This window comes from Scylla paramamosain, chromosome 28 (assembly GCF_035594125.1).
Source record: "Scylla paramamosain isolate STU-SP2022 chromosome 28, ASM3559412v1, whole genome shotgun sequence".
In the NCBI taxonomy this organism is placed as follows: Eukaryota; Metazoa; Arthropoda; class Malacostraca; order Decapoda; family Portunidae; genus Scylla; species Scylla paramamosain.
The window spans coordinates 13,647,876-13,662,773 of NC_087178.1; the positions used below are offsets into that span (position 1 = coordinate 13,647,876).

Here is a 14,898-nt window from a genome sequence, read left to right on the forward strand (position 1 = left end):
GGAGAGAATGATGCTGGAGAATTCAGCCACGTTAGAGAATTTGAATGATGAACTGGGACACATGGAGTTAGAAAAGAAGGAAAAGATTAGGGAGATTACTGAAAATTTTTATTCTTTGTTCCCTGATGCACCCAGAAAAACAAATATGGTGGTACATGATGTAGATGTTGGGGAGGCTGGATCCATCAAACAACACCCTTACAGAGTTAACCGACGGAAAAGAGAAATCATGAGATAGGAAGTGGATTATATATTGGAACATGACTTGATTGAGCCCAGTTAAAGTCCATGGAGCTCACCATGTGTATTAATGCCTACACCTGGTCAAGAGAGTTTCCGTTTTTTGTACGGATTATAGGAAGGTTAACATGGTGACAAAACCTGATGCTTACCCAATACCTAGAATTGATGACTGTATAGGTCATCTGGGTAATGCAAACTTCATAACATAAATTGACTTGTTAAAGGGGTACTGGCAAGTAGGACTTACTGAGAGGGCGAAAGCCATATCAGCTTTTGTCATCATAGATGGATTGTATCAGTACAAAGTTCTTCTGTTTGGGATGAAGAACAGTGGAAGTTCTTTTCAGAAAATGATAAACAGAGTACTGAAAGAACTGAAAGGATGTTCTGTGTATAAAGACAACATTTTGTTATACACTGAGAGGTGGGAGGAACATGTGCAGTTACTGGAGGAAGTTTTCAGGAGGCTGGATGATGCCAATCTCACTGTAAACTTGATGAAAAGTCATTTTGTGCAAACTGGGTTTCAAGGTAGGGAAAGGTGAAGTGAGAACTGTGGTAGCCAAGGTTAAAGACATTGTAGATCTCCCTCCGACCACCAAGAATAACCCTGATATCCAGGATCAGGCTGGTGAGTCTTTTGTGGTACCAAGAGCTCTTGTTCACTGAATTTTTTATTTTTTATTTATTTATTTTTTGGGGGGAGTTATTTTCATGATGTAATACTGAGTGGTAGCGTCTGGGTGAGTGGCAACCATTTTGTGGTTGGGGTTATAGGGGTGTTGTGGCATTATTGGTGTCTTTGGGACGGTGTTGTGGTGTTAAAGGTGAGCTGGGGTAGTGGTGGTGATGTCTTGAGAGGTTTGAGGAACTGAAATACAGGAATTGTCGTTTGAGGACGCGGTGACAGCGTCTGGGGAAATTCCTGCAGTTGGAGGAAATATTCCAGCAGCCTGAAGGAATAAAAGGGTCCTAGTGCTTTGTGAAGTGACGGGAATGCCATATATTTGTGTGTATAATCTTCAAGCAATAAGGGAGGTGATATAAGAGCCTGAGTAAAGGGGAGAACTTATTGTGATTGATAATGTGGGAATTACCCTGTGTTGGTCTAGGGTAGAAATTTGTTGCCTAATTTCCTTTAATATGTATTACCTCAATTTATTTTGTAAGATATCATTATCATTAATATATTCTCTATTATTATATAAAATATTGTGTTTTCTAACCCAACACTGATCTGGCACTGAGGTGATTCCTGACGTACTGTGCCAAGGTAAGGGCTTTGAGAGAGGGTTTAATAGGCGATTTCGGATAGGTTGGGTAGGTATTCGAGGCCTTTAAAAATCCAGACCTTTAAAACTATCTGGGATTAGTGTACTGTCCTACTTTCTTGGAAAGATAACCGGGATTGTGACACTAACCCTCCCCCCACCTGATTCCATACTTCCCTCCACCTACCTTCATGCATGTCTCTAATTTTCATGCCTGCCCTCTACTTGTTTAAACATCCCAGCATTTGTCTCCACACCTTTCTCCACACTCATCCATTTGTTCCTCTACCTGTGTCTCTATACATCCTTCCTCCCATGTCCTCCATTCTTCCCTCCCCTCTCCTTCACTCTCGCTTCAAACTGGCCTCCACTTACGCAGCAACGTTGCTGTCACCAGTGGCAGCAGAAGTAGCGAGAAAGAGTATCGAAGACGACCAGGAGATACAGAACGACATGTCCAGCTCGTTCTCAGTAGCAGCGACAATGACAATGACAGTAACAGCAAGAGTATTGACGACGACTAGGAGATGAAAACAACGTCCGCATAGACAAACATCTTAACAATAATAGTGACAACAGAAGTAGTCAGAGTAAGAGTTTCGACTGTAAGCAGAGGATAAGAAACGACATGCGCCCAAGAGAGGAGGAGAGAGGAGGAGGAGGAGAGGAATTTATAACATCCAAGAGCTCTTTCTCTACAGAACTTTGCCCCCTAAAAAATTAGCACAACATTACAGTTGTATTACAAAGCACGTTATTCGAGCGAAAATATTTGCACATTTTAGATAAAGATAAAGATGAGACTAAGATACCAACTCTCTTATAAGTATAACTAGAAAATAGATTCTGTCCTTGACTGCACATTCTCAGATATAGGTCAATGTTATGATTGTGACTGCAACCACATGCGTCACAGGCATTTAATATTCAAAAGTAGTAATATAAATACATCCTGTGGAGGGCACCCCCTCAGTCACTGCTGACTGACTTCCCGAGCGGCAGCTGTTCTTCCAACACCATCATGAGGTAATTTAGTGCCGGCACTCTCACTAACTCATACCACTGAAGCTGACAAGTACTTAGTGTGACTCAACATCAGTCTAAGCTCTTTTTCACGACCTAAACCTTTCAAACCTTGGTTTAACACAGCATGTTCTTGTGTTACACATGATAGAAAGATGACACACAAAAGGTACTTGAGCCTTCCATCACCAGAATCTTATACGCATTATATTTATACCCGGAAACATGTCAAGTCTGTTCTCCATCTAGCCAAAAACTCCTTCATTGATAGAAAGTGTCAAAATCTTTCAAGATCTAACTCCCCATGTGACTCCTGGCACCTAGCCAAAAACATCTCCAATATGCTTCTTCTTTCCTGCCTTTATTTTAGCTAGAAGCACCAGTGCTATCACATCCATCTCTAAAGCTTAATTCTTCGCTCAAACCTTTGTTAAAAACTCTATGAATCAGGGTTTGTTCCTTCCTCTCCTCCACCCTCTGACTACTTCATGCTACCTATTAAAATTCTTCGCAATTATGTTTTCCATGCCTTTGCTGGCCTAAACCCTCAAAAAGTTTATAGACCTGATGGTGTCGTCATAATGCTCTCCAAAACTGCGCCTCCGTGCTTGCACCTTACCCTGTCAAACTCTTTCAACTCTGTCAACATCTACCTTTCCTTGTTAAAAGTTTGCTTACATTCAGCCTTTTCCTAAAAAGGGTGACTGTTCTAATCCCTCAAACTACCGTCCTATTGTTTTAATTCCCTGCCTATCTAAAGTTTTTGAGTACGTCCTCAACAGCGAGATTCTTAAACATTTATCACTTCACAGCCTTCTATCTGATCGCCAGTATGGGTTCCGTCAAGGGTGCTCTATTTGTGATCTTCTGGCTTTCCTTAATGAGTCTTGGTCATCCTCTTTTAGAGATTTTGGCGAAACTTTTGCTGTTGCCGTAGACATATAAAAACCTTTTGATAGAGTCTGACACAAAGCTTAGATTTCCAAACTGCTCTCCTATTGTTTCTATCTTTCTCTCTGTAACTTCACCTCAAGTTTCCTTTCTGAAAGTTCTATTGCTACTGTGGTTGACGGTCACTGTTCTTCTCCTAAATCTATTAAAAGTGGTATAGCTCAGGGTTCTGACCTGTCACCCACTCTCATCCTATTATTCATCAATGATCTTCTAAACCAGACTTCTTGTCCTATCCACTCCAACGCTCATAATACCACCTTGCACTTTTCCACGTCTTTTTGTAGATATACAACCCTTCAGAAAGTAAACAGTTCATGCAGGAAAGCCACAAAACGCCTGACTTCTGATCTCTCTAAAATTTCTGATTGGGGCAGAGCAATCTCAGTATTGTTCAATGCCTCAAAAATTCAGTTCTTCCATCTATCAACGTGACACAACCTTCCAGACAACTATCCCCTCTTCTTCAGTGACACTCAACTGTCCCTCTCTTCCACGCTGAACATCCTCGGTCTGTCCTTTTCTTATAACCTAAACTGGAAACTTCTCATCTCATCTCTAGCTAAAACAGCTTCTAAGAAGTTAGGTGTCCTGAGACGTCTTTGCCAGTTTTTCACACCCTTGTAACTGCTCTGTACAGGGGCTTTATCCGTCCATGTATAAAATGTGTTTCACATGTCTAGGGGGGCAGTTCCACTCATACTGCTCTTCTAGATAGGATGGGATCGAAAACTTTTCTTCTCATCACCCACTCTCCTATAACTGATTGTCTTCAGCCTCTTCCTCATCGCCGCAATGTTGCGTCTCTTGCTATCTTTCGCTATTTTCATGCTAACTGCTCTTCTGATCTTACTGACTGCATGCCTCCCCTCCTCCCGTGGCCTCGCTGCACAAGACTTTCTTCTTTCTCTCACCCCTTTTCTGTCCACCTCTGTAATGCAAGAGTTAACAAATATTCTCAATCATTCATCCCTTTGTCTGGTAAACTCTGGAACTCCCTGCTTGCTTCTGTATTTTCACCTTCCTATAACTTGAATTCCTTCAAGAGAAATGTTTCAAGACACTCATCCTTCAATTTTTGACTACCGCTTAGGACCCTATTCGAGGACCTTCATCTCAGTAGGCCTTTTCTTTTTTTATTGTTTTATTTTTTTCCTTGGCCGGTTTCCCTCCTACATTAAAAAAAAAAAGATGGTAACTTATTCCGCCATTTCTTCATCCACTAGGTCCGTCATGACACTCCTCTCCCTTGTGGGTCTTGCAAGCACCACTGTGGCCTTCGTTCTTCAAGACTACTACAACGGTACCGGGGACAAAGTTCTCAAGACGTTTACGTGAGTAACCATTACCAAAGGCACAACTCGAGCGTAATACGATTACAAATATGATTACAAATGTGGTGGTACATAGGTTATTACAATGAGTAATAAAGATTTTTTTTTTTTTATGTAGAAGGGGTACTGGCTAAGAGGAATAAAGCCGCAATGAATAAAACAGGCCCACTGAGGTGCGGGTCCCCGAACAGAGTCGAAAGCGGTAGTCAAAAATTACTAGAAGAAGAAGGGATAGTTGTCTGGAAGGTTGTGTCGAGTTGATAGATGGTGGAATTGAGTTTTTGAGGCATTGAACAATACCAAGTTTGCTCTGCCACAATCAGAAATTATAGAAAGATTAGAAGTCAGGCGTTCTGTGGCTTCCCTGCGTGAAATGTTTACTTCCTGAAGTGTTGGACGTCTATGAAATGACGTGGAAAAGTGCAGGGTGGTATCATTAGCGTAGGAGTGGATAGGACAAGAAGTTTGGTTTAGAAGGTCATTGATGAATAATAAGAAGAGAGTGAGCGACAGGACAGAACCCTGAGGAACACCACTGTTAATAAATTTAAAAGAACAGTGACCGTCTACCACAACAGCAATAGAACGGTCAGAAAGGAAACTTGAGATTAAATTACAGAGAGAAGGATGGAAATCAAAGTTTGTGCCAGACTCTATCAAAAACTTTTGATATATCCAAGGCAACAAGAAAAGTTTCACAGAAATCTCTAAAAGAAGATGACCAAGACTCAGTAATGAAAGCCAGATCACCAGTAGAGCGGCCTTGACGGAACCCATACTGGCGATCAGATAGAAGGTTGTGAAGAATCTTCCTGTTGAGGATAGATTCAAAAACTTTAGATAGGCAGGAAATTAAAGTAATAGGACGGTAGTTTGAGGGATTAGTACGGTCACCCTTTTTAGGAACAGGCTGAATGTAGGCAAACTTCCAGCAAGAAGGAAAGATAGATGTTGACAGACAGAGCTGAAAGAATTTGACTAGACAAGGTGCAAGCACGGAGGCACAGTTTCGGAGAACAATAGGAGGGACCCCATCAGGTCCATGAGCCTTCCGCGGGTTTAGGACAGCGAGGGCATGGAAAACATCACTGCGAAGAATTTTAATAGGTAGCATGAAGTAGTCAGAGGGTGGTGGAGAGGGAGGAACAAGCTCTGAATCGTCCAAGTTAGAGTTTTAGCAAAGGTTTGAGCGAAGAGGTTAGCTTTAGAGATAGATGTGATAGCACTGGTGCCATCTGGCAGAAATAAAGAAGGGAAAGAAGAAGCAAAGTTATTGGAGATGTTTTTGGCTAGATGCCAGAAGTCACGAGGGGAGTTAGATCTTTAAAGATTTTGGCACTTTCTATTAATGAAGAAGTTTTTGGCTAGTTGGAGAACAGACTTGGCATGGTTCCGGGCAGAAATATGAAAGTGCAATGAGAATGGTATTAACAAGAGTAATGTTATTCTAACATAGATCACTCCTAATTATTCAATGCTTAGGAAATTCAATACACTAGAAAATTCCTTACTGTGCCTTCAAAATGTTACCCAAGCGGAAATGTGGACTTCCTCAGAGCATAAAAGGTTACTTTCCGTATACTTAAATCACTTGAACATTACTGACATTGTTGAGTAGGAGCATATCTTCGGCCAGTAACAGTGTATGACGGCAAATGCACCACCAGTGTGCCTGCCTGGGTTAAGGTCGCGGTCAGTCAAATAGCTTTCTGCTCTCATTTCCACTGTGTCTGGCGGATTTCCTCCGGCTTCAATGGCACAAAACTGCTAACGCATTGTGTAAAATGTTTCATGTGAGCAGGGCCTAATAATTACGAAATATTAACATAGGATAGCGAGTATATACTTATATGTCACGTAGAAATAGTACTGTGCTCAAAACAATGCTGTATTCATACGAGTCAAAAACACGGAGAATCCAAAACAATAGCCGAAAGGCATGATGAATTATAACAAATGACGGCGGTGCAATTTCTTGGTAGTCGATACATCACTATCCTATGGAGACGTAGCGGCACACCAATCTCGTGTATGTGACAGAAAGATGCCTTCACATTGTAAGGAGCATATCATAATGTTATAAAACACTACCATTGGACCAACACACGACCATACTGCCCTAACCATAACATGAGAAACAGGCATTACCACTTATCTTTTGGAAGGCAAAGTCGCTGTTGACAAAAAAAATAAATAAATAAATAAATAAAAAAAATAAATAAATAAATAAATAAATAAAAAATCACTATCAAAGTAAAAAAATATCTCGTATAAAATAACGTGTCAAAACAATACTTCAACTATTAAATCTGCACGGAGAAAAAGTAAATATACAGATATCAGGTACCATTTGATCAAATTATGCAAAAAATATCTACATGAAAGTAGACATGAAATAAAGTAAACATTTTTCGTAGTATATTACATGCTCCTCACCTAATGTTTCTTCTCAAAGGGTTCGCAACGAGGTCTCCAAGAAGTCCTCCCCCGTGCTACTGACCTTCCGAATGCCGAATGTTGTTGGTCGCAAGATCTCACATGGAATGAACAAGTTTGCTGGCGAGACAGGGGAAAGAGAAACTTCGTCCGCTGATGAACTCTCTCATAGAATGAACAAGTCTGGTAGTAAGATCCAGAAAAGAGAAAATTCCTCCGTTCATGAGATCTCGGAACGAGAATTACCCTCCACTAATGAGATCTCGGGAAGAGAATTACCCTCCGCTGAAGAGATCTTGAGAGAAGCTCCCTCCGCTGATTATTTAGACAAACCACACCCACGTCTGCTGATGAAACCTACAAAAAAGGGTGACTAAGTCTGTTCCTGAGATCTCAGATAGAGAGAGAGAAATTCTATCTGCTAATTAATTTTTGGAAAGAATAAACTTAACTATGCTCACATAATATTATGTCCTTTTCCCTCTTTCAAATCTTCTCACAGATAATGCCAGTAGGTTTGTATTAAATTTATTTCACTCCCTTTCAAACTAGCTTAATGGTAGTTAATGTAAGTGTTTACTCTTACATTCAGTTCTCTCCCTCCCTTTCGAATACATTCAGTTCTACTCCCTTTCTTTCAAAAATACTGAAAAATAAAGTCATGCCTGGAAATCAAATTTCTTTAAAAATAACGGCTAATGCTACCGCTATTGAGATAGATAATAACACTGCTGAAAACACTACATCTGAAGTATTGACTTCCAGAGGAAGATGAAGAATTTTATTAAGGTTTCTGTTGCTATGAACATTCCCTACACGGAATATATGACCCCTCCGCTTAAGCACAAATTTTCTTCCTTCATTCAAAGCACCAAACAAATGCAGCGCGAAGGATCTCCCGTCAATCTACACCTCGGAAAAAAAAAAAAAAACGAGGAATGGAACACTTCTAGACGCTTAAAATGCCAAACAAATATGGAACGAAAACTCTTATATAGTACACACACACACACACACACACACACACACACACACACACACACACACACACACACACACACACACACACACACACATACACACACACAATTACAATGAATAAAGACAACCACATATAGTACACACACACACACACACACACACACACACACACACACACACACACACACATACACACACACAATTACAATGAATAAAGACAATCACCAAGATAACGGAAAAAAAGTTCTAACCTCTAAGTTCATAACATAATAAAGAAATAAGTGAATATACAGGCCACTTCATCAGAGCTATACATGAGAGAAGGCCTTAAAAAGGGTACGCACTTCCACCTAAAATGCACAACTTTCATCCACTTAGGTTCAAGTGATGATGAGATTCTTTGCTTTGTACTTAAGAGCGCAAGAATGTTAAGGAAATAACCAAAATCCATACGTACATGCAGCACTGACAACCTGACGAATTCATCTAATCAAGTTAATGGCCCTCCCTGATATACAACGTTGTACAATGTCGCCTGGCATTACTTTTTATCATGTATGTTTATCGCTACAACTTATTACAATATTCCTTAGATAAAAGTACTGTTTTTTTCTGCTTATCAAAATGAAAAGTAAACTCTTGTTAAGAAATTATTCGTTACTGTCTTATGCAAAATCCTGGTAAGAATAATGTCACCTACAAGCGCACAGACGCACACACAGCTGTCAAGCACGCTTCATAAGCTCTCACACCTGCACAATATACCGAATGTTCCTTGGAAATATATTTCTGAGTTTCTTTAATAAATAATTCTTTGTTAAGAACAATAAAGCAGCCAACTCAATGGAAAATATGTCTTTTCTATCCTACGATAATGCTACTATAACTTCTGTCACTGTGTGATATTCGAGATGAAAAGGTACTCTGAAAGGGCAGAAGTGATATTGCAGGTGCTCTTAGCTTAGATCAGGTGAGACCATGGCTATGCTACACCTGCAGCACCAATCGTGGGCGTTAATGTGGGGCGATATTCTTTGAGGTCTCCTTCAATAGCTCCAATTAGTTGGCTGATCGCCATGGTTGGTACAACACCAAGTATTCCTACTATTCTAGGGAAGTTGGCATGTGGCTTAGATCATTCTGGCACCAGTAATTTAACGAATGAAAAAGAGGAACAACCAGAACTGTATACAAACATTTATAAAAGAAATCTTATGGTGACATTTCAATAAGGAGCTCTGTGCAACGCGAAATATGAAATTACTAAAAAGCATGATACATGTTTGTAGCTACTTCTATTTCTCCAAGAGAGAGAGAGAGAGAGAGAGAGAGAGAGAGAGAGAGAGAGAGAGAGAGAGGGGGGGAGGGGGGGAAGGTGGATAAATACATTTAGATAGAAGCAAAAGCTTCATCACAAACAATAACGACATAAACGAAAAAAAAAAAGACTCGCAAATCGTAAGCGCTATCTGTATTCATCATCTCACCCAGGCAGCTTAAATAAACACTATACAGACTCAACTTATGATTGGCCCACTCACGACACCACAAACTTCCTGAATCCCTCTTTACTACACAACGTACCAGACTAATAATCTCCTAAACAAGTTATTACAACACTTATTACATAACTTGAGATTACATTTACTGCACCATTTACTTACTACACAACACATGCCCCGCCCCACCACCACCTCACCCCCACATTGTACAACAATTCATCGCGCCATCTTTCCTCCCCTGTGTCCTCGCCCCGCCAGGAGCCCTGCCATCAAGACGCTCTTTCCTACACTTCTTTCATCTGGCTCCTATTCCCTCATTCTTGCTTAGTTCGTCCTGCCTCAGCTGATCCATACAATTATCTATATACACCACCAAAAAAAGACTTATCACGATCTCTGCGATGAACACTTGCGAGAGGAGGATGTGAGAGGGGAGATGGGGGAGGAGTGTTGGAACAACACACATGTGTTTGTGACGCGCTACACAAAATACGACAAGTAAGGGGGTAGGAATCGGAAAGCTCCAGGAAGAACGGTGAAAAAAAATACATCACAATATTGTGAGTTATATTTCAATGTCTGTAAAGTGAGGAATACGAGTACGAAAAGGAAGGAGGAGGAAGGCGACCAGGAGGCTGAGCGAGGGTTGGGGGGGGCGGTATTCACAAAAGGACGCTGTGATACAGGTGTGTGTATGAGTATGTGTGTGAACTAGCTTGCCACCGCCCACGTCACCAGTGTTGTGTTGGAAGACAACGGGTGTACATAAGCCCCACGCGAAACACACACACACACACTTCCACGCAGCAGCACGCCAGCCAACATGAGGTGAGTGCCAGCCTCCACACACCAACTGTATCCTCAGCTATTCCACTGTTATCAGGTCTGGTCCAAGTTGCCTCCTCTATGTAATTGTATGCCTTCTGATTGGGCCTGTGTGTGTGTGTGTGTGTGCTTCTGGATGTCTGGCTGAGGGATTGGGTGGATGCTTACACATCACAAATAATACCGCCAGGCTTCCTGGATCAAGAGTCTCGTGCAGCACAGCACATGTTAATAATGACAGTAACAAACAATATCCGTCAATGGCCTCTGAACACAGTCCTCAGTGGAGCCTAAAGCGTTTAATTAAGAAAACGAGCCTTAGCGTAAGTCGGCGCGACACCACCTTTACAATGTTCTGATCAGCTGCTCTATGTTCCTGCCGCTTCGGCGTTGCCCTGCCTCAGGATCGCTGTAGCCACGCTGTTGCTTCTGGTAGCTATCGGGACCACTGATGCCTTCTGGATCTTCAGCAATGGAGAAGCCAAAGACGCAAAGGCGAACATGCACCAGGAGGACGCCAAACATATGGTGAAAAGGTACGTGTATGCATAACTGACCACGATAACGAAAAAAAAAAAAAAAAAAATTACAATAACCGATAAATAGATCACTATAACCTTATCGGTGTTAAATGATAATCGATAACTGGCGATAAATGTATCCCCCAAAAACTGATAACCAATAAACTGATAGATCCAAAATTCCGACACTAGCGATAACGATATTGATATTTGGAATTAAAGAATAAAGAAATCCAAATATTGATTTTTATCCTGTCTCTTCTCTAATGAAAAGTAGTTTTAAATAAAATAACTACATTTGATTTTGAAAGTTAAGAACTTCAACATACTCATATTCCGAAAACTAAAATTATAGATTATCGCCAGTTTGGAACCAAAAGTATCGGTGATACCGATGTATCGATAACGCGGGAGAATAATTATCGAATAACCGATAATCTGACATCATTATCAATTATCGCGATAACACCCACCTATGCGTGTATGAAAGAGTATGGACAGCCTTGGCAGTATGGGTAGTTATCTGTTACTGGTTACCCCATGTATTACTGTGCTTCAAGGAGGAGGAGGAGGACGAAGAAAACAGTATAGGACTTATGAATCATTATTATTATTATTATTATTATTATTATTATTATTATTATTATTATTATTATTATTATTATTATTATTATTATCATTATTTAATTTTTACTATTATCATTATTATTATTATTATTATTATTATTATTATTATTATTATTATTATTATCATTTTTTTATTTACTATTATCATTATTATTATTACTATTATTATTATTATTATTATTATTATTATTATTATTATTATTATTACTATTATTATTATTATTATTATTACTATTGTTGATGTTATTGTTGCTGTTGTTGTTCTTGTTGTAGTTGTTATCAATATCATCATCATCATCATCATTATGAATGCCACGATAATTATGATTATCATATTTATTGCAATCATCATCATCATCGTCAATATGATTATTACTGTCATCATCATTATCTTCATCCTCACCCCCACCATCATCATCATCATTCTAAAGGTTTTTATGTAACCTTGTAAAAGTGACGATGAAGGTAAACTAACGAAATATTACAGCAATTCACAAGGATAAAAATATAATAAACCAAGCAAGCTTTACAAATACCGTGTAAACAAAGAGCAAATGCAGGTAACACGATAAACTGCACAACCGACTAATGGATTTATATTTATCTATTTTTTTTTCCATGATTAAAGTTTTCCATTTTTACTCTTAGAAAGTAATATGAACAAACTGTAGCTGATTAATTACCTATACTTTAATATTATCAACAGAGAGGCGGACGAGGACGAGGAGGCGGAAGACGATGAGGATGGCGAGGAGGATGACGATGAATCTGAACATGACATAGTGAGGTGAGTCACGGCTTAATAAAAACATACAAAAATATGGAAAAATACAGAATTTTTTTAAATGCCATGAAATTTTTTTTTTTATGGAGTTCACATCGCAAAAATGAAAAAAAAAAAGCACAATAAAGCTCATCGACTTTATGGATTTCAAAACATTTAGAATGATTGTGATACGCAAGATGAACGAAATTAAAAGGGAAACTTTATTACATTTTTTCACATGTGAGAGTTACAGAAATCAATGACATCATTTCTGACGGGGGCTGTATTAATACACGAACACACTTTGTAGTGGCGCTTTGAGTCACGGCAAGGAAAAACGCGGCACTGAATCTTAATTACCTTGACAGGGATGATGAAGACAATGACGATGAGGAAGAGCATGACGACGACGAGGATGAGGATGACGATAACGAGGAGGAGGATGATGAGGATGAGGATTAATCAGCCGAATTCATGAAGGAGCCAGCCACGAGAGGGAGTCACTGTACAAAACACCTGTAATCGTTAACACTTCTACTGCACCTGGAGATCCGAAATTGTTACCAAACCCTTGTGGCATCTTTAGACCTTAGATCTTTGACCTTTAGGCCTGCAGGTCCAAACTCGTCACCTGTATCATCTCTGCACCTATAACCGCCTGTACCAATACAGCTAAAAGCAATTATCTATCATCACATCTTCTCTACACACTCAATGCCTGTCAAGAAGGCCATTCGTACACTTCAGAAATTACTTATTACCTGTATCATGTCTACTCCCTTGACTTCCTAAAATGGAATTATCTGTTACTTGTACCACTTATGCACCCAGACATGTGGTCATTCGTACATCTGACGTGACTCATGGTTTGTATAAAAAGTTTCAATCACGTAACATCAATGTAAAGTGGTCATTTATAAATTACATCATAATTCACATACCGCAAATTGAGACTTTTTATTATTAGTCTTTCATTGAAAAAATAAACCAAAACGTACGTACAAATAAAACAGAAATACTATTTCTTCATCGATTCTTCTTGGCATGCGCGAATTCAAAGAGAAATATAGGTAACCGTAATACTCAGTGCATTTAAATTAATGGTTTATCGCATGCATGAAATGAAAGAGAAATACAAGGAGTAGTGCAAATTACACCGACTTTTATACCACCAGTCTTTCATTTGTGCATCAATTAAAACGATAAATACACATGATAGCAATAAAAGTGAAACAACTAAAATTTTCCCATCAACCTTTCATTTTGTGTATTTTGATAAACAGAAAATGCTGAATGTAAAGCAGTAGTAGTATTAGTAGTAGCAGTAGTAGTAGTAGTAGTAGTAGTAGTAGTAGTAGTAGTAGTAGTAGTAGTAGTAGTTGTTGTTGTTGTTGTAATGTGATAACAACAACAACAACAACAACAACAACAACAACAACAACAACAACAACAACAATAATAATAATAACAATAATAATAACAACAATAATAATGAATAAATAAATAAAGTAAACAACAACAATAAAAGTAATAATGAATAAATAAATAAATAAATAAATAAATGAATAAATAAATAAACAAATAAAACTATATCATAAACTAATTTATTTCCACTAATCCCTCAACATGATGCATCAATAAATTGAGCATATACTTCTCGTAGTCAACTGTATGACTTTCTTCAGTTCCTCAAACCCTTTGTTAGCACAACATATTAAATGCAATAAAATACAGAAAAAAAATTCTTTATGTAGGAAGGATACTGGCCAAGGGCAACAAAAATCTAATAAAAAAAATGCCCACCGAAATGCCAGTCCCATAAAAGGGTCAAAGCAGTGCTCAAAAATTGGTGGATTTGTGTCTTGAAACCTTCCTCTTGAAGGAATTCAAGTCATAGGAAGATGGAAATACAGAAGCAGGCAGGGAGTTCCAGAGTTTACCAGAGAAAGGGATGAATGATTGAGAATACTGGTTAACTCTTACGTTAGAGAGGTGGACAGAATAGGGGTGAGAGAAAGAAGAAAGTCCTGTGCAGCGAGGCCGCGGAAGGAGGGGAGGCATGCAGTTAGCAAGATCAAAAGAGCAGTAAGCATGAAAATAGCGGTAGAAGACAGCTAGATATGCAACATTGCGGCGGTGAGAGAGAGGCTGAAGACAGTCAGTTAGAGGAGAGGAGTTGATGAGACGAAAAGCTTTTGATTCCACCCTGTCTAGAAGAGCAGTATGAGTGGAACCCCCCCAGACATGTGAAGCATACTCCATACATGGACGGATAAGGCCCTTGTACAGAGTTAGCAGCTGAGGGGGGTGAGAAAAACTGGCGGAGACGTCTCAGAACACCTAACTTCATAGAAGCTGTTTTAGCTAGAGATGAGATGTGAAGTTTCCAGTTCAGATTATAAGTAAAGGACAGACCGA

At 39.3% G+C, this 14,898-nt stretch overlaps 2 protein-coding genes across 2 annotated transcripts; both read left to right on the forward strand.

Annotated features, from left to right (window-relative positions):
* Positions 1-2,497: 2,497 nt before the first annotated feature.
* On the forward strand, positions 2,498-7,723 carry LOC135114952 (uncharacterized). Its single transcript, XM_064031259.1, has 3 exons — positions 2,498-2,540; positions 4,715-4,822; positions 7,278-7,723. Exons 1-3 carry the CDS (start codon positions 2,536-2,538, stop codon positions 7,633-7,635), a joined length of 471 nt encoding a protein of 156 aa, XP_063887329.1. The 5' UTR covers positions 2,498-2,535; the 3' UTR covers positions 7,636-7,723.
* Positions 7,724-10,445: 2,722 nt separating this feature from the next.
* On the forward strand, positions 10,446-14,079 carry LOC135114953 (trigger factor-like). Its single transcript, XM_064031260.1, has 4 exons — positions 10,446-10,569; positions 10,971-11,102; positions 12,421-12,501; positions 12,849-14,079. The coding sequence occupies exons 1-4, from the start codon at positions 10,565-10,567 to the stop codon at positions 12,940-12,942; spliced, it is 312 nt and encodes a 103-aa protein (XP_063887330.1). The 5' UTR covers positions 10,446-10,564; the 3' UTR covers positions 12,943-14,079.
* Positions 14,080-14,898: the final 819 nt, after the last annotated feature.

Coding starts and splice junctions, on each gene's coding strand:
- LOC135114952 (XM_064031259.1), top strand. Junction 4,823..7,277: donor AAAGTTCTCAAGACGTTTAC/GTGAGTAACCAT, acceptor TTCTTCTCAAAG/GGTTCGCAACGAGGTCTCCA.
- LOC135114953 (XM_064031260.1), top strand. Junction 11,103..12,420: donor GCCAAACATATGGTGAAAAG/GTACGTGTATGC, acceptor TATTATCAACAG/AGAGGCGGACGAGGACGAGG. Junction 12,502..12,848: donor TCTGAACATGACATAGTGAG/GTGAGTCACGGC, acceptor TTACCTTGACAG/GGATGATGAAGACAATGACG.